Source organism: Vanellus vanellus, assembly GCF_965231255.1.
Source record: "Vanellus vanellus genome assembly, chromosome: 29".
Classification (NCBI taxonomy): domain Eukaryota; kingdom Metazoa; phylum Chordata; class Aves; order Charadriiformes; family Charadriidae; genus Vanellus; species Vanellus vanellus.
Genome location: NC_138934.1, coordinates 1,927,611 through 1,949,921, shown reverse-complemented (window position 1 = coordinate 1,949,921; position 22,311 = coordinate 1,927,611). Strand labels below are relative to the sequence as shown.

Below are 22,311 nucleotides of genomic sequence, written 5' to 3'. Positions count from 1 at the left end.
CGTTTCTCACCCCAAAGTGCCCCAAAATCGCTGTTTCTTGCCCCCAAATCACCGTTTTTCACCCCGAAGTTCCCAAAATCGCTGTTTTTCACCCCAAAGTTCCCCAAAATCGCTGTTTCTCAGCCCAAAATCACTGTTTCTCGCCCTGAAGTTCCCCAAATCGCCATTTCTCACCCCAAAATCGCTGTTTCTCACCCCAAAGTTTCCCAAAATCGCCATTTCTCACCCCAAATCAGTTTCTTGCCTCAAAGCTCCCCAAAATCGCCATTTCTCACCCCAAAATCGCTGTTTCTCACCCTGAAGTTCCCAAAATTGCCATTTTTCACCCGGAAGTTCCCCAAATCGCTGTTTCTCAGCCCAAAATCACCATTTTCACCCCAAAGTGCCCCAAATCGCTGTTTCTCACCCCAAAATCACTGTTTTTCACCCTGAAGATCCCAAAATCCCCATTTTTCACCCGGAAGTTCCCCAAATCGCTGTTTCTCAGCCCAAAATCACCGTTTTTCACCCCGAAGTTCCCAAAATCGCTATTTCTCCCCCCACGGCTCCCAAAATCGCCGTTTCTCACCCCAAATCGGTTTCTTGCCTCAAAGTTCCCCAAAATCGCTGTTTCTCACCCGGAAGTTCCCCAAATCGCCATTTCTCACCCCAAAATCACTCTTTCTCACCCCAAAGTTTCCCAAAACCCCCATTTCTCACCCCAAATCGGTTTCTTGCCTCAACGGTCCCCAAAACCGCCGTTTCTCGCCCGGAAGTTCCCAAAATTGCCATTTCTCAGCCCAAAATCGCTGTTTCTTGCCCGGAAGTTCCCCAAATCGCCATTTCTCACCCCAAAATCGCTCTTTCTCACCCCAAAGTTTCCCAAAACCGCCATTTCTCACCCCAAATCGGTTTCTCGCCCGGAAGTTCCCCAAATCGCCATTTCTCACCCCAAAATCGCTGTTTCTCACCCCAAAGTTTCCCAAAACCGCCATTTCTCACCCCAAATCGGTTTCTTGCCTGAAAGTTCCCCAAAATCACCGTTTCTCACCCCAAAATCGCTGTTTCTCGCCCAGAAGTTCCCAAAATCGCCATTTCTCACCCCAAAAACCGCTTTCTCGCCCAGAAGTTCCCCGAATCCTCATTTCTCACCCCAAAGTGCCCCAAATTGCTGTTTCTCAGCCCAAAATCACCATTTTTCACCCCAAAGTGCCCCAAATCGCTGTTTCTCACCCCAAAATCGCTGTTTCTCACCCCAAAGTTTCCCAAAACCGCCGTTTCTCGCCCCAAAACCGCCGTTTCTCACCCCAAACCCGCCGTTTCTCGCCCCGCAGCTCCCCAAACCGCCCTTTTTCGCCCCAAATCCGCCCTCCCCCCCCCTCCCCCTCCCCCCCCGGTGGCCCTCTCGGCCCCGGTGGCCACCATGGAGGGCGCCGGTGGCCCTGGAGGTCCCCCCCCTCCCCCCTCCCCCCCCCCCGCCCCAGGGGGGGGCGACGCCGCTGACCTCATCGCGGCGGCCGATGATGTCATCGCGGCGCCCCTCCCCCGCCGGGACGGTGACGACGACGGTGACGACGGTGACAACGGCTCTTGGGAGGTCCTCCACCCCCCACCAGGTAGACCCGGGGGTGGGGGCGGGGCCGGCCCCAAAACGAGGCCAAATCCGGCAAAACCACGCCCGGCCCCGCCCTCACGCCCCGCCCCCCCCCCCCCCCCCATCCTCCCTCCCCAGAGCCGTCGGATGGGGACACCGGAGGGGACACGGTTATGGAGTGCCACCACGGAGAGAAGGTGGGCGTCGCCCGGAGGAACCCCTCCCCCCCCCCCCCCCCCGGGGACCAGTTTGGCCCAGTGGCTCCCAGTTCGCTGCGATTTCGCGCAGTTGGTCGCCCAAATTTTCCAGTTTGCCACAGTTTTCTCCCGGCGCTCTCCGGTCTCTTCTCCAGTTTCGTCCCATCTTCTCCGGTCTTCTCCGATCTTCTCCGATCTTCTCCGATTTTCTCCAGTTTTCCACAATTTTGTCCAAATTTTTCCGATCTTCTCCAATTTTCTCCAGTTTTCTCCAATCTGTCTCCAGTTTTCCACAATTTTGTCCAAACTTTTCCGATCTTCTCCAATTTTCTCCAGTTTTCTTCAATCTTCTCCAATTTTCTCCAATTTTCTCCAGTTTTCTCCAATCTGTCTCCAGTTTTCCACAATTTTGTCCAAACTTTTCCAATCTTCTCCAGTTTTCTCCGATTTTCTCCAATTTTCTCCAGTTTTCCACAATTTTGTCCAAATTTTTCCAATCTTCCCCAATTTTCTCCAGTTTTCCACAATTTTGTCCAAACTTTTCCGATCTTCTCCAATTTTCTCCAGTTTTCTCCAATCTTCTCCAGTTTTCCGCAGTTTTCCCCAATCTTTTCCGGTCTTCTCCCATTTTCTCCAATTTTCTCCAATTTTCTCCAGTTTTCTCCAATCTTCTCCAATTTTGTCCAACCATATCTAATCATCTCCAATCTTCTCCAGTTTTCCACAATTTTGTCCAATCTTCTCCGATCTTCTCCGATCTTCTCCGATCTTCTCCAATCTTCTCCAATTTTCTCCAATCTTCCCCAATTTTCTCCAGTTTTCTTCAATCTTCTCCAATCATCTCCAATCTTCTCCAGTTTTCCACAATTTTGTCCAATCTTTTCTGGTCTTCTCCCATTTTCTCCAGTTTTCTCCGATCTTCTCCGATTTTCACCAGTTTCCTTCAATCTTCTCCAATTTTCTCTGATCTTCTCCAATTTTCTCCAATCTTCTCCAGTTTTCCACAATTTTGTCCAATCTTCTCTGATCTTCTCCGATCTTCTCCGATCTTCTCCAGTTTTCTCCAATTTTCTCCAATCTGTCTCCAGTTTTCCACAATTTTGTCCAAACTTTTCCAATCTTCTCCAGTTTTCTCCAATCTTCCCCAATTTTCTCCAGTTTTTCTCAATCTTCTCCAATCTTCTCCAGTTTTCCACAATTTTGTCCAATCTTTTCTGGTCTTCTCCAATTTTCTCCGATCTTCTCCGATCTTCTCTGATCTTCTCCGATCTTCTCCAATTTTCTCCAATTTTCTCCGGTTTTCTCCAGTTTTCTCCAATCTTCTGCAGTTTTCCGCAGTTTTCCCCAATCTTTTCCGGTCTTCTCCCATTTTCTCCAATTTTCTCCGATCTTCTCCAATTTTCGCCAGTTTTCTTCAATCTTCTCCAGTTTTCCGCAGTTTTGTCCAATCTTTTCTGATCTTCTCCAATTTTCTCCAGTTTTCTCCAGTTTTCTCCAATCTTCTCCAGTTTTCTGCAGTTTTGTCCAATTGTTTCCGGTCTTCTCCAATCTTCTCCAGTTTTCCACAATTTTGTCCAAACTTTTCCGACCTTCTCCCATTTTCTCCAGTTTTCTCTGATTTTCTCCAATTTTCGCCAGTTTTCTTCAATCTTATCCAATTTTATCCAATCTTCTCCAATCTTCTCCAGTTTTCCACAATTTTGTCCAATCTTTTCTGATCTTCTCCAATCTTCTCCAAATTTCTCCAGTTTTCTCCAATCTTCTCCAGTTTCCACATTTTTGTCCAATCTTTTCCGATCTTCTCCAGTTTTCTCCAATTTTCTCCAGTTTTCGACAATCTTTTCCAACTTTGTCCAGTCATCTCCAGTTTTCTCCGATCTTCTCCAATTTTCTCCATTTTTTGTCAATCTTTTCCAACTTTGTCGAATCATCTCCGATCTTCTTTGATCTTCTCCAATTTTCTCCGATCTTCTCCAGTCTCCTCCAGTTTTCTCCAATCTTCTCCAATTTTCTCCATTATTTCCCAATTTTCTCCATTTTTTCCCAATTTTCTCTGACTTTCTCCATTTTTTTCCCAATCTTCTCAGATTTTCTCTCATTTTCCTCAATCTTCTCTGATTTTCTCCATTTTTTCCAATTTTGTCCAATCCTCGCCGATCTTCTCCAATTTTCTCCAATCTCCAATTTTCTCCATTTTTTCCAATTTTCTCCATTTTTCTCTGATTTTCTCCATTTTTTTCCAGTCTTCTCCAATTTTCTCTGATCTTCTTCAATTTTATACAATCTTCTTCAGTTTTATCCATTTTATCCGATTTTCTCTGATCTTTTCCAATTTTCTCTCATTTTCCCTACTCTTCTCTGATTTTCTCAATTTTGTCCCATCTTCTCCAATCTTCTCCAATTTTCTCCAATCTTCTCCAGTTTTCTCCGATCTTCTCCGGTTTTCTCCAATCTCCTCCAATTTTCTCCAAACTTCTCCAATTTTCTCGATTTTTTCCCCATTTTTCTCGGATCTTCTCGGATTTTTCTCCATTTTTTTTTTTCCCCCCAATCTTCTCCATTTTTCTCCAATTTTGGGGATGTGAACCCCTCCGTACCGGCCAAGCGCCTGGCCGGCTCCCACCCCCGCCGTTGGTTGGGTTCGTTAACCTCATTCCACCAAGGGGAAAGTGAAAGTGAAAGTGAAAGCGTTGGGGAGGCCCAAACGAAGAGTGTTTTCGTGCGGGTGAAGGGGGAAGTGAGAAAAATTAAAGAAAACGCCACATTTGGGGCAGAAATCTCTGAGCCGGCGCCGCCGGGACCCTCCGAAACCCCAAATAATCCTCAACCGCCCCCAAATTCCTCATTTTTTAATTGTTTTTGGTGAGGTGGCCGTTAGGGGGAGCAGCTCGTTGACCAGTTGGGGTCCTCCACCCGGTTCTTCCCTGTTCCTGACCTCTCCACCACCTTCTCTGGGGGAGTGGAGGTGGAGGTGGAAGTGGAGGTGGAGGTGGAGATGGAGATGGAGATGGAGATGGAGGTGGACGTGAAGGTGGAGATGGAGATGGAGGTGGAGGTGGAAGTGGAGGTGGAGATATAGGTGGAGGTGGAGGTGGAAATGGAGGTGGAGATGGAGGTAGAAGTGGAGGTGGAGGTAGAAGTGGAGGTGGAGGTGGAGGTGGAGATGGAGATGGAGGTGGAGGTGGAGGTGGAGGTGGAGATGGAGGTGGAGATGGAGATGGAGGTGGAGGTGGAGGTGGAGATGGAGGTGGAAATGGAGGTGGAGGTGGAAATGGAGGTGGAGGTGAAGATGGAGATGGAGGTGGAGGTGGAGATGGAGATGGAGATGGAGATGGAGATGGAGATGGAGATGGAGATGGAGATGGAGATGGAGGTGGAGGTGGAGGTGGAGGTGGAAATGGAGGTGGAGGTGGAGGTGGAGGTGGAGGTAGAAATGGAGGTGGAGGTGAAGGTGGAGATGGAGATGGAGGTGGAGGTGGAGGTGGAGATGGAGATGGAGGTGGAGGTGGAGGTGGAGGTGGAAATGGAGGTGGAGGTGGAGATGGAGATGGAGATGGAGGTGGAGGTGGAGATGGAGATGGAGGTGGAGGTGGAGGTGGAAATGGAGGTGGAGATGGAGGTGGAGGTGGAGATGGAGACGGAGGTGGAGGTGGAGGTAGAAATGGAGGTGGAGGTGAAGGTGGAAGTGGAGGTGGAGGTGGAGGTGGAGGTGGAGGTGGAGATGGAGACGGAGGTGGAGGTGGAGGTAGAAATGGAGGTGGAGGTGGAGGTAGAAATGGAGGTGAAGGTGGAGATGGAGGTGGAGATGGAGGTGGAGGTGGAGGTGGAGATGGAGAGGTCCAGAACCACCAACGTCCCCCAGTTCTTGGTGCTGTTGTAGCCACAACCCAACACCGGAGGGGCCGACTCGGAGCAAACTCCATCCCTGGTCAGAGCCGGGACACTCCTCCATGGGAAAGGTCCGTCAGGAAGAAACGAGGCCGTTTTAAGTCAAAAAATGGGGATATTGGTCCAGGCGTGTGCTTGCAGTGAACTTTGGGTGGTATCTCCGAGGGGTTGGCGTGGCCCAAGAGGTCCAACGCTGGTCGGGTTCTGCTCTTGAAGGAGTCAGACCCTTTGGCCACGGCGCGTTGGGAGGTGACACCAACGGTCTTCCGAAAGCTCTCTTGACCGGTGGTGACTCTGCTTCTCCTCCTTCTCAGGCTCCTGAGGTCCCACCACGAGATGAGCTCCAGCTCCAGCAGGTCCCGGCGCACGGTTGGGACTTGGTGGAGGAGGAGACTTACCAAAACACCGGTGTCCATCCAAAAGGAACATCGGCAACGGAGGAGCAGAAGCATCTCCAGAGTCCGGTGAGTCCATTGCGGCTTTGGAAGCTCTTGGAGGCCAACGGTTGAGTTTTCCGTACCAGGAGAACGCGGTTGGTTTGGATTTCGGAGCTCAACCTTCTACAAGTGGAAGGGGCAGAAGAAGACCTTACCCGGCTCTTTTGAGTTCTCGGCGTTCAAACTTCATTAATTTTGGTTGGTTTGTATTTTTTTTTGGGGGGGGCGGTTTCCTTCAAATCCGCCCCTTTTTCTTTTCTCCAGGCCAAGGTCCCGGGTGGCGCGAAGAAGGTGGAGAAGGAGAACCTCAACCACCATCCGGGAAGCGGTGAGGGTGTTTTCCTCTCGGTCACGGCGTCTTCTTGTCTTCTTTTTTTTTTTTTTTTTTTTTTTGGAGGGATCAATCAGTCACGGCGGGAGAGGTCCCGGGTGATGAGAGCTGGTTGGGTGGGGGACGTTCTTGGTGACACCCCACCCAAAAACCTCCTGGGTTTCCTGCCCAAAGCGCAGGAGGACAAGGGAGGAGGCCATGATGGGCCGTGCCCGGTGGTTGTCCTCACCCTACCGGTCTCGCTGCCCATCCCCGTCCTCTGCGGGGCCCTATCTCGGCGCTGGGGGAGGTGGACGGGATGGTGGAGACCTCTTCTTCCAAGAGGACCATGCCCAAGCCATGGGGAACCCCTCCCCTTCTCCGTGGTGCACCTCGGTTTCTACCTCACCTCAGCTCGTCACCTTCTTTGGAGGTCTTAATGGATGGTTTCTCCTCAGTTGCAGGTGACCAGGAGATCGGAGAAGGTCCAGGACCTTCCAGCAGGTTCGTTAGGTGGTGGGATGTCATCACCGAAGGGTTTGAGGTTGGAGCTGGAGGGTTGGAGGTCCAGCAGGTCCTCAGGGGAAGGGGCTATGGTGGGGTGGAGCTTCAGCTTGGACGTAGGGAGGTCCCTTCTCCCCTCAAATCCCACCCCCTGGGATGTCCTTCTCCATCCTCTCCTCCCACCGGAGCGGTGGCCGGTTGCTCCAAGGCAGAGGGCTCTTCTCAAAAACCCCTCGGAATAATCAAGAGATCTTCAACAGGACGGGAGGTGACGACCCATGGGACGTCCAACCCGTGAGATCGTCAGGAAGGAGCCCACCAAAGTGGACGTGAGTGGTGGAGTGGGTGAAGATGGGGAAGAGGGGATGGAGATGGAGGACCCACCACCTCTTTCCCCCCCCAGTTGCCAGCCCAGCTCCTACCTGTTTGGTGGACATCACCCGCTGGCTGAAGACATGATGACCCTGGAGTTTGTGGCTGTGTTGGCAGAACATTCTAACATCAACGAACGAGCCACCATCTGCGTTGTCTTCTACAAAGAACCCGGTCTCTGCGAACAGTTCGCCAACATGGAGAAAAGGTACCCCCAAAACCCCCCCAAAATAGATTGAATTGACCTTGAGGAGATGTTTCCATTGCAGTTCTTCTTCAGGAGGTTCAGCTCCAGCCTGAAGGACCTCATGGAAGGTTCCTACAGAGGTTGGAACCTTCAAATGGAGACAGCCTGGTGGAGTCGTAGCTCTTGGTGGTGGCTCCAACCCAGCGACCAATGTTGACTTTGATGGGCAACCAAGTGACCGAGGTTGACCTTGGGGGTCAGCCAAGTGACCAAGGTTGACCACGATGGTCGACCAAGTAGACAAGGTTGACTTTGGTGGTCGACCAAGTAACCAGGATTGACCTTGGTGGTCGACCAAGTAACTGAGGTTGACCATGATGGCCAACAAAGTGACCGAGGTTGACCACCATGGTCAACCAAGTGACCGAGGTTGACCACCATGGTCAACCAAGTGACCAAGGTTAACTTTGGTGGTCAACCCAGTGGTTGAGGTTGATCTTGGTGGTCAACCCAGTGACCAAGGTTGACTTTGATGGTCAACCAAGTGACCGAGGTTGACCTTGATGGGCAAACAAGTAACCGAGGTTGACCATAGTGGCCAATCAAGTGGCCAAGGTTCATCTTGGTGGTCAACCATGTAACCAACATTGACTTTTGTGGTCAACCAAGTGACCGAGGTTGACCATGACGGCCAACCAAGCGACTGAGGTTGTCCTTGGTGGTCAACCAAGTGACCGAGGTTGACCATAGTGGCCAATCAAGAGGCCGAGGTTGATCTTGGTGGTCAACCAAGTGACCGAGGTTGACCATAGTGGCCAATCAAGAGGCCGAGGTTGATCTTGGTGGTCAACCAAGTGACCGAGGTTGACCATCAAGTGACCGAGGTTGACCTTGATGGACAACCAAGTGACAGAGATTGACCGTGGTGGCCAACCAAGTGACCGAGGTTGACTTTGATGGTCAACCACATAACCGAGGTTGACTTTGGTGGTCAACCAAATAACCAAGGTTGACCATGATGGTCAACCGAGTGACAAAGCTTCACCTTGGTGGCCAACCCAGTGACCGAGGTTGACCTTGGGGGTCAACCCCAAGCCGATAAGCTTCTCCTCTTCCCTCTTCCAGAGACCGAGTGATCGCGGGCAGTGCCCGGATCCCCCTTTCTCACCTCCAGGGAGGACCCATCTTCTACAGATACGCTCTGGTGAACACCTACAGCCAAGCGCGAGAGTGTGAACTGGAGCACATTTCATTGGAGGCTTCCGACGTCCCCGAGACCTTCAGGAACAGAAACGTTTCCTTATTTCGTGTGGTGAACATACCCCAAACGGAGATCAAAGCGGACGGTGAGAGCCGCTATTTACCCCAAAATTAGGACCGGCCGCCGCGGCGACGGGTCTTCGTTCCACCAAACCCCGTCCTGAAGCTCAACTGACCTCGGTGGTTCCTTCCTTTTTATTCTTCTTCCTCTTCCATCTCCTCCAGGAACGTGGACCTTCTTCGAACAGCTCGAGTGTAGTTTCCCCAGCGGCGGCGGGGGCGGCGTTTGGAGGACCACACCCAAAACCTTCAACCCGAAGAAGACCTCCAGGTGCAAAATCCAGATGGACTATCTGGAACGGGACTTCTTCACTCCCGCCACCTCCTGGTATTCCCTGGAGGAACTGGAGAAGAAGCTGGATAGGTACAAGGAGAGCTCCAACGTCTGTCTGGGGGACACCGAGACAGGAGAAAGCTTTCAGATCCACTGCGCTTTGGCCGTGGAAGCGGTAAACGTCCTTCAAAACCTTCGGGGGGACTCCTTCCTTTTGAGGGATGGTTTGGAGGGGGGAAGCTCAAAGTCTTCTCCTGTCCAGAACGTGTAGGACCTTCCCAGGTGGCCATGTGGCACCAGGAATAAAGAGTTTGGTGGTCTTCCACCTCCCGTCTTCCACCTCCCATCTTCCACCTCCCATCTTCCACCTCCCGTCTTCCACCTCCCGTCTTCCACCTCTGATCTTCAACCTCCGATCTTCCACCTCTGATCTTCCACCTCCTGTCTTCCACCTCCCGTCTTCCACCTCTGATCTTCAACCTCCGATCTTCCACCTCTGATCTTCCACCTCCCGTCTTCCACCTCTGATCTTCAACCTCCGATCTTCCACCTCCCGTCTTCCACCTCTGATCTTCCACCTCTGATCTTCAACCTCCGATCTTCCACCTCTCGTCTTCCACCTCTCATCTTCCACCTCTCGTCTTCCACCTCCCGTCTTCCACCTCTGGTCTTCCACCTCTCATCTTCCACCTCCCGTCTTCCACCTCTCATCTTCCACCTCCCGTCTTCCACCTCTCATCTTCCACCTCTCATCTTCCACCTCTGATCTTCCACCTCCCGTCTTCCACCTCTGATCTTCCACCTCCCGTCTTCCACCTCCCGTCTTCCACCTCCCGTCTTCCACCTCTGATCTTCCACCTCTGATCTTCCACCTCTGATCTTCCACCTCCCGTCTTCCACCTCCCGTCTTCCACCTCTGATCTTCCACCTCTGATCTTCAACCTCTGATCTTCCACCTCCCGTCTTCCACCTCCCGTCTTCCACCTCTGATCTTCCACCTCTGATCTTCCACCTCTGATCTTCCACCTCCCGTCTTCCACCTCCCGTCTTCCACCTCTGATCTTCCACCTCTGATCTTCAACCTCTGATCTTCCACCTCCCGTCTTCCACCTCCCGTCTTCCACCTCTGATCTTCCACCTCTCGTCTTCCACCTCCCATCTTCCACCTCCCGTCTCCCACCTCTGATCTTCCACCTCTCGTCTTCCACCTCCCGTCTCCCACCTCCCGTCTCCCACCTCCCGTCTTCCACCTCTGATCTTCCACCTCCCGTCTTCCACCTCTCATCTTCCACCTCTCATCTTCCACCTCTGATCTTCCACCTCTGATCTTCCACCTCTGATCTTCCAACTCTGATCTTACACCTCTCATCTTCCACCTCTGATCTTCCACCTCTGATCTTCCACCTCTGATCTCCCACCTCTGATCTCCCACCTCTGATCTCCCACCTCCGATCTCCCACCTCCGGTCTTCCACCTCTGATCTTCCACCTCTGATCTTCCACCTCTCATCTTCCACCTCCCGTCTTCCACCTCCCGTCTTCCTCCCCAGTCCAGGATCTTCTCGGAGAAGAAGTCTTGTCCAGCCCGCTGAAAGGTCTTCTCCTTATTCACCTTGTCCAGCTAGGAGACAACATCAGAGCCTTCGTACAGACCATCATCAAGCGCCTGAAGAAGGAGGACCGGAAACTTCCCAAGCTCCTCTTCGCCTTTCACACCGCCTTCCGCTACGGCATGGTCCTCACCCCGGCCACCGTGACCAAGGCTGAGAAGCGCCTGGAGGGTATCGAGTTCTTCGAGGACAGATACAAAGAATTGAGAGGAAAAAGGTACTTTAGATCCCTCAACCTTCTCCCTTGGGGACAACGGCGCCTTTAGAGAGCTCCGGGGCTCACCTCAGTTGTCCCCACGTGTCACTTTGGGCGCCGTGTGCTATGCCGAGGGGTCTTTGAAGGTGCGTAGACCCAGGTTTGGTGGCTTCCAACTTGGTGGAGCCCATCTTGGCCACCCCATCTTGATCTTGGCCACCCCATCTTGATCTTGGCCACCCCATCTTGATGTTGGCTCTCCTGAGGGGTCTTTGAGGGTCCATAGATGCAGGTTGGTGGCTTCCAGCTTGGTGGAACTCATCTTGGCCACCCCATCTTGATCTTGGCTCTCCTGAGGGGGTCTTTGAGGGTCCATAGATGCAGGTTGGTGGCTTCCAGCTTGGTGGAGCCCATTTTGGCCACCCCATCTTGATCTTGGCTCTCCTGAGAGGTCTTTGAGGGTCCATAGATGCAGGTTGGTGGCTTCCAGCTTGGTGGCTTCCAGCTTGGTGGCTTCCAGCTTGGTGGAGCCCATCTTGGCCACCCCATCTTAATCTTGGCCACCCCATCTTGATTTTGGCCACCCCATCTTGATGTTGGCTCTCCTGAGAGGTCTTTGAGGGTCCATAGATGCAGGTTGGTGGCTTCCAGCTTGGTGGCTTCCAGCTTGGTGGAGCCCATCTTGGCCACCCCATCTTAATCTTGGCCACCCCATCTTGATTTTGGCCACCCCATCTTGATGTTGGCTCTCCTGAGAGGTCTTTGAGGGTCCATAGATGCAGGTTGGTGGCTTCCAGCTTGGTGGCTTCCAGCTTGGTGGAGCCCATCTTGGCCACCCCATCTTAATCTTGGCCACCCCATCTTGATTTTGGCCACCCCATCTTGATGTTGGCTCTCCTGAGAGGTCTTTGAGGGTCCATAGATGCAGGTTGGTGGCTTCCAGCTTGGTGGCTTCCAGCTTGGTGGAGCCCATCTTGGCCACCCCATCTTGATGTTGGCTCTCCTGAGGGGGTCTTTGAGGGTCCATAGATGCAGGTTGGTGGCTTCCAGCTTGGTGGCTTCCAGCTTGGTGGAGCCCATCTTGGCCACCCCATCTTGATCTTGGCCACCACATCTTGATGTTGGCTCTCCTGAGAGGGTCTTTGAGGGTCCATAGATGCAGGTTGGTGGCTTCCAGCTTGGTGGAACTCATCTTGGCCACCCCATCTTGATCTTGGCTCTCCTGAGGGGGTCTTTGAGGGTCCATAGATGCAGGTTGGTGGCTTCCAGCTTGGTGGAGCCCATCTTGGCCACCCCATCTTAAACTTGGCCACCCCATCTTGATCTTGGCCACCCCATCTTGATGTTGGCTCTCCTGAGAGGTCTTTGAGGGTCCATAGATGCAGGTTGGTGGCTTCCAAGCGTGGTGGAGCCCATCTTGGCCACCCCATCTTGATCTTGGCTCTCCTGAGAGGTCTTTCAGGGTCCATAGATGCAGGTTGGTGGCTTCCAGCTTGGTGGAACTCATGTTGGCCACCCCATCTTGATCTTGGCTCTCCTGAGGGGGTCTTTGAGGGTCCATAGATGCAGGTTGGTGGCTTCCAGCTTGGTGGAGCCCATCTTGGCCACCCCATCTTGATCTTGGCTCTCCTGAGAGGTCTTTGAGGGTCCATAGATGCAGGTTGGTGGCTTCCAGCGTGGTGGAGCCCATCTTGGCCACCCCATCTTGATCTTGGCTCTCCTGAGGGGTCTTTGAGGGTCGATAGATGCAGGTTGGTGGCTTCCAGCTTGGTGGAACTCATGTTGGCCACCCCATCTTGATGTTGGCTCTCCTGAGGAGTCTTTGAGGGTCCATAGATGCAGTTTGGTGGCTTCCAGCTTGGTGGAGCCCATCTTGGCCACCCCATCTTGATCTTGGTTCTCCTGAGAGGTCTTTGAGGGTCCATAGATGCAGGTTGGTGGCTTCCAGCTTGGTGGCTTCCAGCTTGGTGGAGCCCATCTTGGCCACCCCATCTTAATCTTGGCCACCCCATCTTGATCTTGGCCACCCCATCTTGATGTTGGCTCTCCTGAGAGGTCTTTGAGGGTCCATAGATGCAGGTTGGTGGCTTCCAGCTTGGTGGAGCCCATCTTGGCCACCCCATCTTGATCTTGGCCACCCCATCTTGATGTTGGCTCTCCTGAGGAGTCTTTGAGGGTCCATAGATGCAGGTTGGTGGCTTCCAGCTTGGTGGAGCCCATCTTGGCCACCCCATCTTGATCTTGGCCACCCCATCTTGATGTTGGCTCTCCTGAGGGGTCTTTGAGGGTCCATAGATGCAGGTTGGTGGCTTCCAGCTTGGTGGAGCCCATCTTGGCCACCCCATCTTGATCTTGGCCACCCCATCTTGATGTTGGCTCTCCTGAGGGGTCTTTGAGGGTCCATAGATGCAGGTTGGTGGCTTCCAGCTTGGTGGAGCCCATCTTGGCCACCCCATCTTGATCTTGGCCACCCCATCTTGATGTTGGCTCTCCTGAGGGGTCTTTGAGGGTCCATAGATGCAGGTTGGTGGCTTCCAAGCGTGGTGGAGCCCATCTTGGCCACCCCATCTTCATCTTGGCTCTCCTGAGAGGTCTTTGAGGGTGTTTAGACATGGGTTTGGTGGCTCCCAGCTTGGTGGAGCCCATCTTGGGTACCCCGGGGCACCCCAAAGAGTGTCCACCATCTCTGCTATCGGTTTTCCCCTGGAGATATCTCGAGCTGAGCTCTTTCCTGTCATCGGTCGTGGCGGAAAACTCCTTCCAATGTTGGGACACGTCTCCCGCCGCCGTCCCAGAGGTCGGTTATGGAAAGTTGGACTTTTGGGGGACTTTTTTTTTTTTTTTTTCTTCTTCGGCAGCAAATACTTCCCGGCTCTGAAGAAGATCTGTCTCCAGACCACCTGCGGCACCTTGTGGATCTGGTTGCTCCCGCTGCTCTACGCCATCAAGGACATGAAGGAGGACCCCTCTATCCAAAACAAACCTCCCGTGGAAGCCTTCGTGCAGCTGAGGAGGGACGAAGAGAGACAAAGGTGGGTCTGGAAGGCCGAGGTGGCATCGGAGGGGTGAGGAACGGTCCTGCTCCTCAAAACGCTTTTCATTCCTTCTGCTCGGTGGTTTCTCAAGGGGTTGTCCCTTCTCCTTCACAAGCCGTGGGCCCTGCCCTGTGGGGGGGAAAGGTTGGTGGACCTCAAGGAAAGGATGGAGCCAACTGCTCTGTGGTCTCATCCAGACGGTTGGGTTGGAAAGGTTGGAAGGAACCTTCAAAGATCATCTTGTCCAACCCTCCACCTGTGGGTGGGGACACCTCCCACTAGATCGTGTTGCTCAAAGCCCCGTCCAACCTGACCTTGACCACTGCCAACGGTGGGGAAGATGTTCCTGTCCTTCAAAGGTGATCCTAGAAGGTCCCTTCCAACCCAACCCCAACCCAACCCAACCCCATCCTATGATCTTCCAGTAGATCAGGTCCCTCAAAGCCCTGTCCAACCTGACCTTGAACACCTCCAACGATGGAGAAGATGTCCCTGTCCATGGCAGGTGGGGTGGACTAGATGATCTTTGAAGGGGGGTTGGACTAGATGGTCGTTGAAGGCCATTTCCAACCCGACCCCAACCCCAACCCAACCCATTCTATGATCTAGAGAAGGTCCCTCAAAGCCCCGTCCCACCTGGCCTTGAACGCTTCCAATGATGAGGCGCACTCAGCTTCTCTGGGCCGCCCGTTCCAGTGTCCCACCACCCTCAGCCTGTGACGTTTCTTCCTCAAGTCTCATCCAAATGAGACATCCAACCGTTGCCGTGGCCCCACCATAGGACCTCTGTGGTGGTTTGGGCCGGAGCGGCCTCCAACTGGGCCAACCTCGAACGTGGGCCTCGTTGGACTTCAGGAGGTTGGCACGGGCTCCCTCCTCCAACCCGTCGAGGTCGACTCGAACTTCGAGTTTTGCCCTCGTGACCTTAAAGCGGGCGTAGAGTCACTCGCTGTCAAACGCGGGGCCACCCCTGCGTCCACCAGTCACGGGGCCACCTCAAACGCCACCCGCGTGCCTACTGCTCCTTCGAAGTCCATCTCACGTGCTTGACCTGCCCTCCTAGGAAAGTCCTGAAGATGATTGCCACTCACAAGACCTTGATTAAAAGATGCCTTCCGCTGGCAAAGAAGGTGGTGGAGATGGTGGCCTTGAGGAACTTCACCCGGGACCCTTTGCCTCAGAGTTGGCTTCCGCTCCAGCTCTTCTTGGAGAGTTTGTACGTGCGCCTCGTGGACATCAGAAGAGACACGTCCGAATTGCCTGTAAGGACAACTGACCGGTGGGAGACCTTCTTCTGCTCTGCGGGGAGCGGCGGGCGGGGGCTGCTTAAACGTGGGGCAGAACGCGGCCATGGTCCCTGCGGAGATCTTCAGCAGGACGGAAGGACTTAGTTGGAGAAAGAGAGTTGGCTGTCGGGGCCGGAAGAGAGGAAATAATTTCTTCTCGCCAGAAAACGTCACGGTTTTGGGTTTCCCGGTGGAAGCTCCTCAGCTGCGGGAGCAGAAACCTTCTCGCCTGTGGTCCTTAACGTCTCTCTCTCCTCTTTTCAGGACGACTATTGGAACACGTTCTTGGAAAGCATCTACAGCGGGGTGGACTCTTGGATCAAGGACATGTGAGTGGGGGCTCCTCGAGAGGAGAAGGTGCCGTGACGCCGGTGGGGACGAGGGTGGGGAGGGATGGGATGGGCGGGCGAAGGCCCCCACTGAGCAGAAAGAAGGTGGATGCCACGATTTGCCCGTTGCTTTTTTTTTTTTGGCATGTCCTTAACCCCACGCCGTGGTTGGAGAGCTTGGAGACCCACCAGGATCACGGGAACCTGCCCACCTCTCCCAGCGGCGGCGGTTGGGGTGAGGTGGGGACCGGTGAAAGCAGCCGCAAGAAGAGTTTGGTCCTTTCCCGTCTCCGCAGGTCTTCCGAGCAACTGCTGAAGGCCACGAAGGAACACGAGGTCTTGCAGTGTCTGAACTTGGTCTACATGTTGGTGAAGCTTTTCTTGGGGGACCTGATGAAGTGGGTGGCGTTCAGCTCCGTGATGACGACGCTGCGGATATTCGGGAAGTTCGTCGGCCCAGCGGATTTTCTGCAAGAGAACAAGGTGAGAAGGAGGTCTCCGGTTTCCCTCAGGAAGGTTTGACCTCCTCTTTAGGAGCCGTGGAGAACCCGGAGCTTCTGGTTCATTCTTCTCGTCTTTGGGTTTCTCAAGGAATTCCAGCAGTTGGCTTCGGTGGAGAGGTTTCACGAGTTTTCACGTTTCACCGTGCCGTGGCTGAGGAAATACTTCCAGAAGGCACCCGCGGATGAGAAGTCCTTCCTGAAGAACATTGAGGTGAGTGACGAAACCCGGAGACCAACGTGAGCCTCAACCCTCGGGAGATCCCGGCGTTCCTCGAGATCAACGGGTGGGTTTGGCTCTTCCTCTGTAGATGTGGCAGCAGCTGCTTTCGGTGGAGATCCTCTGCGCCAACTGGACCACGGAGTGGCGGAATTTGCTCCACAACATGTTCGAGACGTGGTTGAAGCAGGTGAGTCCTGGAGACCCTCTCTCTCCCCGCTTCCAGCTGGTTGGAAGATTGACGCTCTTCGCCACGCCGTCCCCGTTTCGGTGGTGGAACTCCAACCGGATTGGTAAAGAGCAGCCGCCCCATTAAGCCTTTCTCCGCCGTAGATTCATGACAAACACCTCATGGGCTTCTACGAGGTGTTCCTGACGATGGAGAAGCAGTACGAGGTGGAGTTGGAGACCTCCTTCACCAATTGCATCATCCAGTGGATCAGAACCCTGGATAAAAGCAAGGTAGGAGAGCTGCCGTCCCACCACGCTTCTACCGGAGACATCTACGGCTCCGGCTTTGCCGGATCTTTTACCGCCGGCGGAGGGACGCGCGTCCTTCGGGGTGTTGAGAACCTGCTTGGGGACCTCCCTGAAACTCCGCGCTGAGATCAACCGAGGTTGAATCCGGTTCCGCGTTAAAGCAGAAACCTTCTACGGCCGCTTGGAAGGAGGTTGTGGAGAGGTGGTGATGGTGGTGGTGGTGGGGTCGATCTTTTCTCCTGAGGAACATAAAGAAACGGCCTCAGGTCGCTCCAAGATGGATATGAGGAGAAATTTCTGCTTTCGAAAAGGGTTGTGGAGCGTCGGAACGGGATGTCCGGGGAAGTGGTGGAATCCCCATCCCTGGAAGGGTTTAGAAGCCGAGTAGATGCGGCGCTGAGGGACGTGGGGGTTTAGTGGTGGCGGTGTTGGGTTGATGGTTGGACCCGATGGTCTGGAAGGGCCTTCCCAACCTTGACCGCTTCGTCTTCCCGATATCCCCTTCCGGATCTTTCCCTATCCTGGAGGCCCCTCGTTGGCTCTTGGCAGAGCTGTGTTTCGGAGATGACTCCGCCGCTGCACTTCAGCCATCAAATTGGGGGGGGGGGAGGGGAAAAATGCCCCCCGAAAACCCCAAACCCCACATTTTCCTCAGCCTTTGTGCAATCGTAACTGTTCTATAAGCCCAACCCCACCAGCGAGGAGGTGACCTCATCCAAACCACCCCTTGGAGGTCTTCAAGGCCAGGGTTGGATGGGACTCGGAGCAACCTGGGCTAGCGGAAGGTGGCCAGTGACAAGTGGAGGGCGTGTGGTGGAACTGGATGGTCTTGAAGGTCCCTCCCAACCCAAAGCGTTGCGTGTCTCCATGATAAATCCTAAGAAAGAACGCGTTCGGAGCAGACGCTTTGGGTGGCGGTCGCTCCGGGTGCCCGAGAAGACATTCTCATGTGCCTCGTTGCCGCGGAAGGTCCAAGGGAGGGGGAAAAACAAAACCAAACCAACCCCACCCCCTCTTTGGGGAAGATCTTTGTTGGGTTAGAAGAACGGGGCAAGGGCTTTGGCAACCATCAACCGGGCCACGAAAGCCCTAAAGAAGAGCAATTTGGCATCCTTCCAGGAATCGGCGTTGACCTTCAGAACACCCGTGCTCCTCAAGACGAAGAAACCGGCCGCTGGGAAGGTGCTTTCCGTCCTGGTGGAGAAAATGTGTTGGGAGGTGAAGACGTTGGAAAATCTCACGGCTTTTGACGAGACCACCGGCCACGTCCTGGCAAACCTCCTCACCACGCCGGGGCTCTGCGATCTCATTGCTGCTGTCCGTGAGTGTGTCCCCGTCCCCCTCCCCTCCTTCTCCTTCCCACCTCCCCCCACCCGGAAGGCTTTCCTTGGGAGAAGCTCTTGGGTTGTGAAGGAACTGGATGGGAAGAGCAGGTCTTCTCGACGGCACCTTGCCGTTTGGTCGGCGACGGGAAATGGGAGAGGCGGGGGAAAAAATGAGCTAGGAAAATGAAGTTTCACTCCGGGAACGGAGAGGAACGTCTTGGTTTCTCTCTAGGAATGGAGAGGAACATCTTGGTTTCTCTCTAGGAATGGAGAAACATCTTGGTTTCTCTGCAGGAATGGAGAGGAACATCTTGGTTTCACTCTAGGAGTGGAGAAACATCGTGGTTTCATTCTAGGAGTGGAGAAACGTCTTGGTTTCTCTCCAGGAATGGAGAGGAACATCTTGGTTTCTCTCCAGGAATGGAGGAACATCTTGGTTTCTCTCCAGGAATGGAGAGGAACATCTTGGTTTCATGCCAGGAATGGAGAGGAACATCTTGGTTTCATTCCAGGAGTGGAGAGGAACATCTTGGTTTCACTCCAGGAATGGAGAGGAACATCTTGGTTTCTCTCCAGGAACGGAGAGGAACATCTTGGTTTCATTCCAGGAACGGAGAGGAACATCTTGGTTTCTCTCAAGGAATGGAGAGGAACATCTTGGTATCATGCCAGGAGTGGAGAAATGTCCTTGTTTCGCTCCAGGAATGGAGAGGAACGTCTTGGTTTCTCTCCAGGAATGGAGAAACATCTTGGTTTCACTCTAGGAGTGGAGAAACATCTTGGTTTCTCTCCAGGAATGGAGAGGAACATCTTGGTTTCTCTCCAGCAGTGGAGAAATGTCCTGTTTTTCGCTCCTGGAGTGGAGAAATGTCCTGGTTTCACTCCGGGAATGGAGAGGAACATCTTGGTTTCATGCCAGGAATGGAGAGGAACATCTTGGTTTCATGCCAGGAATGGAGAGGAACGTCTTGGTTTCTCTGCAGGAATGGAGAGGAACATCTTGGTTTCACTCCAGGAACGGAGAGGAACATCTTGGTTTCTCTCCAGGAATGGAGAGGAACATCTTGGTTTCACTCCAGGAATGGAGAGGAACATCTTGGTTTCTCTCCAGGAATGGAGAAACATCTTGGTTTCTCTCCAGGAATGGAGAGGAACATCTTGGTTTCATGCCAATAATGGAGAGGAACGTCTTGGTTTCTCTCCAGGAATGGAGAGGAACGTCTTGGTTTCTCTGCAGGAATGGAGAGGAACATCTTGGTTTCACTCCGGGAATGGAGAGGAACATCTTGGTTTCTCTGCAGGAATGGAGAGGAACATCTTGGTTTCACTCCAGGAATGGAGAGGAACATCTTGGTTTCTCTGCAGGAATGGAGAGGAACATCTTGGTTTCATGCCAATAATGGAGAGGAACGTCTTGGTTTCTCTCCAGGAATGGAGAGGAACGTCTTGGTTTCTCTGCAGGAATGGAGAGGAACATCTTGGTTTCTCTCCAGGAATGGAGAGGAACATCTTGGTTACTCTGCAGGAATGGAGAGGAACATCTTGGTTTCACTCCAGGAACGGAGAGGAACATCTTGGTTTCTCTCCAGGAATGGAGAGGAACATCTTGGTATCATGCCAGGAGTGGAGAAATGTCCTTGTTTCGCTCCAGGAATGGAGAGGAACGTCTTGGTTTCTCTGCAGGAACGGAGAGGAACATCTTGGTTTCTCTCCAGGAATGGAGAGGAACATCTTGGTTTCATTCCAGGAATGGAGAGGAACATCTTGGTTTCTCTCTAGGAATGGAGAAACATCATGGTTTCATTCCAGGAATGGAGAGGAACATCTTGGTTTCTCTCCAGGAATGGAGAAAGATCTTGGTTTCACTCCAGGAATGGAGACGAACGTCTTGGTTTCTCTCCAGCAGTGGAGAAATGTCCTGTTTTTCACTCGTGGAGTGGAGAAATGTCCTGGTTTCACTCCAGGAATGGAGAGGAATGTCTTGGTTTCATTCCAGGAATGGAGAGGAACATCTTGGTTTAATTCCAGGAATGAAGAGGAACTTCTTGGTTTAATTCCAGGAATGGAGAGGAACATCTTGGTTTAATTCCAGGAATGGAGAGGAACATCTTGGTTTCTCTCCAGGAATGGAGGAACATCTTGGTTTCTCTCCAGGAATGGAGAGGAACATCTTGGTTTCATGCCAGGAATGGAGAGGAACATCTTGGTTTCATTCCAGGAGTGGAGAGGAACATCTTGGTTTCACTCCAGGAATGGAGAGGAACATCTTGGTTTCTCTCCAGGAACGGAGAGGAACATCTTGGTTTCATTCCAGGAACAGAGAGGAACATCTTGGTTTCTCTCCAGGAATGGAGAGGAACATCTTGGTATCATGCCAGGAGTGGAGAAATGTCCTTGTTTCGCTCCAGGAATGGAGAGGAACGTCTTGGTTTCTCTCCAGGAATGGAGAAACATCTTGGTTTCACTCTAGGAGTGGAGAAACATCTTGGTTTCTCTCCAGGAATGGAGAGGAACATCTTGGTTTCATGCCAGGAATGGAGAGGAACATCTTGGTTTCTCTCCAGCAGTGGAGAAATGTCCTGTTTTTCGCTCCTGGAGTGGAGAAATGTCCTGGTTTCACTCCGGGAATGGAGAGGAACATCTTGGTTTCATGCCAGGAATGGAGAGGAACATCTTGGTTTCATGCCAGGAATGGAGAGGAACGTCTTGGTTTCTCTGCAGGAATGGAGAGGAACATCTTGGTTTCACTCCAGGAACGGAGAGGAACATCTTGGTTTCTCTCCAGGAATGGAGAGGAACATCTTGGTTTCACTCCAGGAATGGAGAGGAACATCTTGGTTTCTCTCCAGGAATGGAGAAACATCTTGGTTTCTCTCCAGGAATGGAGAGGAACATCTTGGTTTCATGCCAATAATGGAGAGGAACGTCTTGGTTTCTCTCCAGGAATGGAGAGGAACGTCTTGGTTTCTCTGCAGGAATGGAGAGGAACATCTTGGTTTCACTCCGGGAATGGAGAGGAACATCTTGGTTTCTCTGCAGGAATGGAGAGGAACATCTTGGTTTCACTCCAGGAACGGAGAGGAACATCTTGGTTTCTCTCCAGGAATGGAGAAACATCTTGGTTTCTCTCCAGGAATGGAGAGGAACATCTTGGTTTCATGCCAATAATGGAGAGGAACGTCTTGGTTTCTCTGCAGGAATGGAGAGGAACATCTTGGTTTCTCTCTAGGAATGGAGAAAGATCTTGGTTTCACTCCAGGAATGGAGACGAACGTCTTGGTTTCTCTCCAGCAGTGGAGAAATGTCCTGTTTTTCACTCGTGGAGTGGAGAAATGTCCTGGTTTCACTCCAGGAATGGAGAGGAACATCTTGGTTTAATTCCAGGAATGGAGAGGAACTTCTTGGTTTAATTCCAGGAATGGAGAGGAACTTCTTGGTTTCTCTGCAGGAACGGAGAGGAACCTCTTGGTTCATCTCCAGGAGTGGAGAAACGTCTCGGTTTCTTTGTCCCCGTCCCAACGCTATTTTGTTGTGCGCTCAACGCCGCTGTGGAGTTGTGGAGGAGAAGACAGTGAGGGTCCCCGGGGTTTCCTCGGTGGTCCCTGTAGTTTCTTGGTGGTCCCTGTGGTTTCCTCGGTGGTCCCCATGGTTCCAAGGTGGTCCCTGTGGTTTCCAAGGTGGTCCCTGTGGTTTCCAAGGTGGTCAGTGTGGTTTCCTCGGTGGTCCCCATGGTGTCCCAGGTGGTCCCCGTGGTTTCCTCAGTGGTCTCTGTGATTTCCAAGGTGGTCCCTGTGGTTTCCAAGGTGGTCCCCGTGGTTTCTAGGTGGTCTCCATAGTTTCTAGGTGGTCTCCGTAGTTTCCAAGATGGTCCCCGTGGTGTCCAAGGTGGTCACCGTGGTTTCTAGGTGGTCCCTGTGGTTTCCTCAGTGGTCCCCGTGGTTTCTAGGTGGTCCCTGTGGTTTCCAAGGTGGTTCCTGTAGTTTCTAGGTGGTCCCCGTGGTTTCCAAGGTGGTCCCTGTGATTTCCAAGATGGTCCCCGTGGTTTCCTCGGTGGTCCCCATGGTTTCCAAGATGGTCCCTGGGGTGTCTCAGGTGGTCCCTGTGGTTTCCTCGGTGGTCCCCGTGGTTTCCAAGATGGTCCCTGGGGTGTCCCAGGTGGTCCCCGTGGTTTCCAAGGTGGTCCCTGTGATTTCCAAGATGGTCCCTGTGGTTTCTTGGTGGTTCCTGTGGTTTCCTCGGTGGTCGCCATGGTTCCAAGATGGTCCCCGT

At 52.9% G+C, this 22,311-nt stretch overlaps 1 protein-coding gene across 1 annotated transcript in view; it reads left to right on the top strand.

The window, feature by feature from the left end:
• Positions 1–1,402: 1,402 nt before the first annotated feature.
• Positions 1,403–22,311, top strand: part of LOC309682473 (E3 ubiquitin-protein ligase rnf213-alpha-like) — a gene marked incomplete at its 5' end in the record, with an annotated part of 64,410 nt that continues 43,501 nt past the window's right edge. The window contains 18 exons of the mRNA XM_082496563.1: positions 1,403–1,595; positions 1,712–1,770; positions 5,973–6,122; positions 6,360–6,423; positions 6,870–6,909; positions 7,170–7,238; positions 7,313–7,489; positions 8,594–8,814; positions 8,954–9,237; positions 10,683–10,888; positions 13,726–13,899; positions 14,966–15,164; positions 15,453–15,517; positions 15,814–16,000; positions 16,109–16,231; positions 16,329–16,427; positions 16,571–16,699; positions 17,837–18,038. Of these exons, the coding sequence (XP_082352689.1) occupies positions 1,403–1,595; positions 1,712–1,770; positions 5,973–6,122; positions 6,360–6,423; positions 6,870–6,909; positions 7,170–7,238; positions 7,313–7,489; positions 8,594–8,814; positions 8,954–9,237; positions 10,683–10,888; positions 13,726–13,899; positions 14,966–15,164; positions 15,453–15,517; positions 15,814–16,000; positions 16,109–16,231; positions 16,329–16,427; positions 16,571–16,699; positions 17,837–18,038 (2,641 nt within the window). The remainder of the gene's footprint in view (positions 1,596–1,711; positions 1,771–5,972; positions 6,123–6,359; positions 6,424–6,869; positions 6,910–7,169; positions 7,239–7,312; positions 7,490–8,593; positions 8,815–8,953; positions 9,238–10,682; positions 10,889–13,725; positions 13,900–14,965; positions 15,165–15,452; positions 15,518–15,813; positions 16,001–16,108; positions 16,232–16,328; positions 16,428–16,570; positions 16,700–17,836; positions 18,039–22,311) is intronic.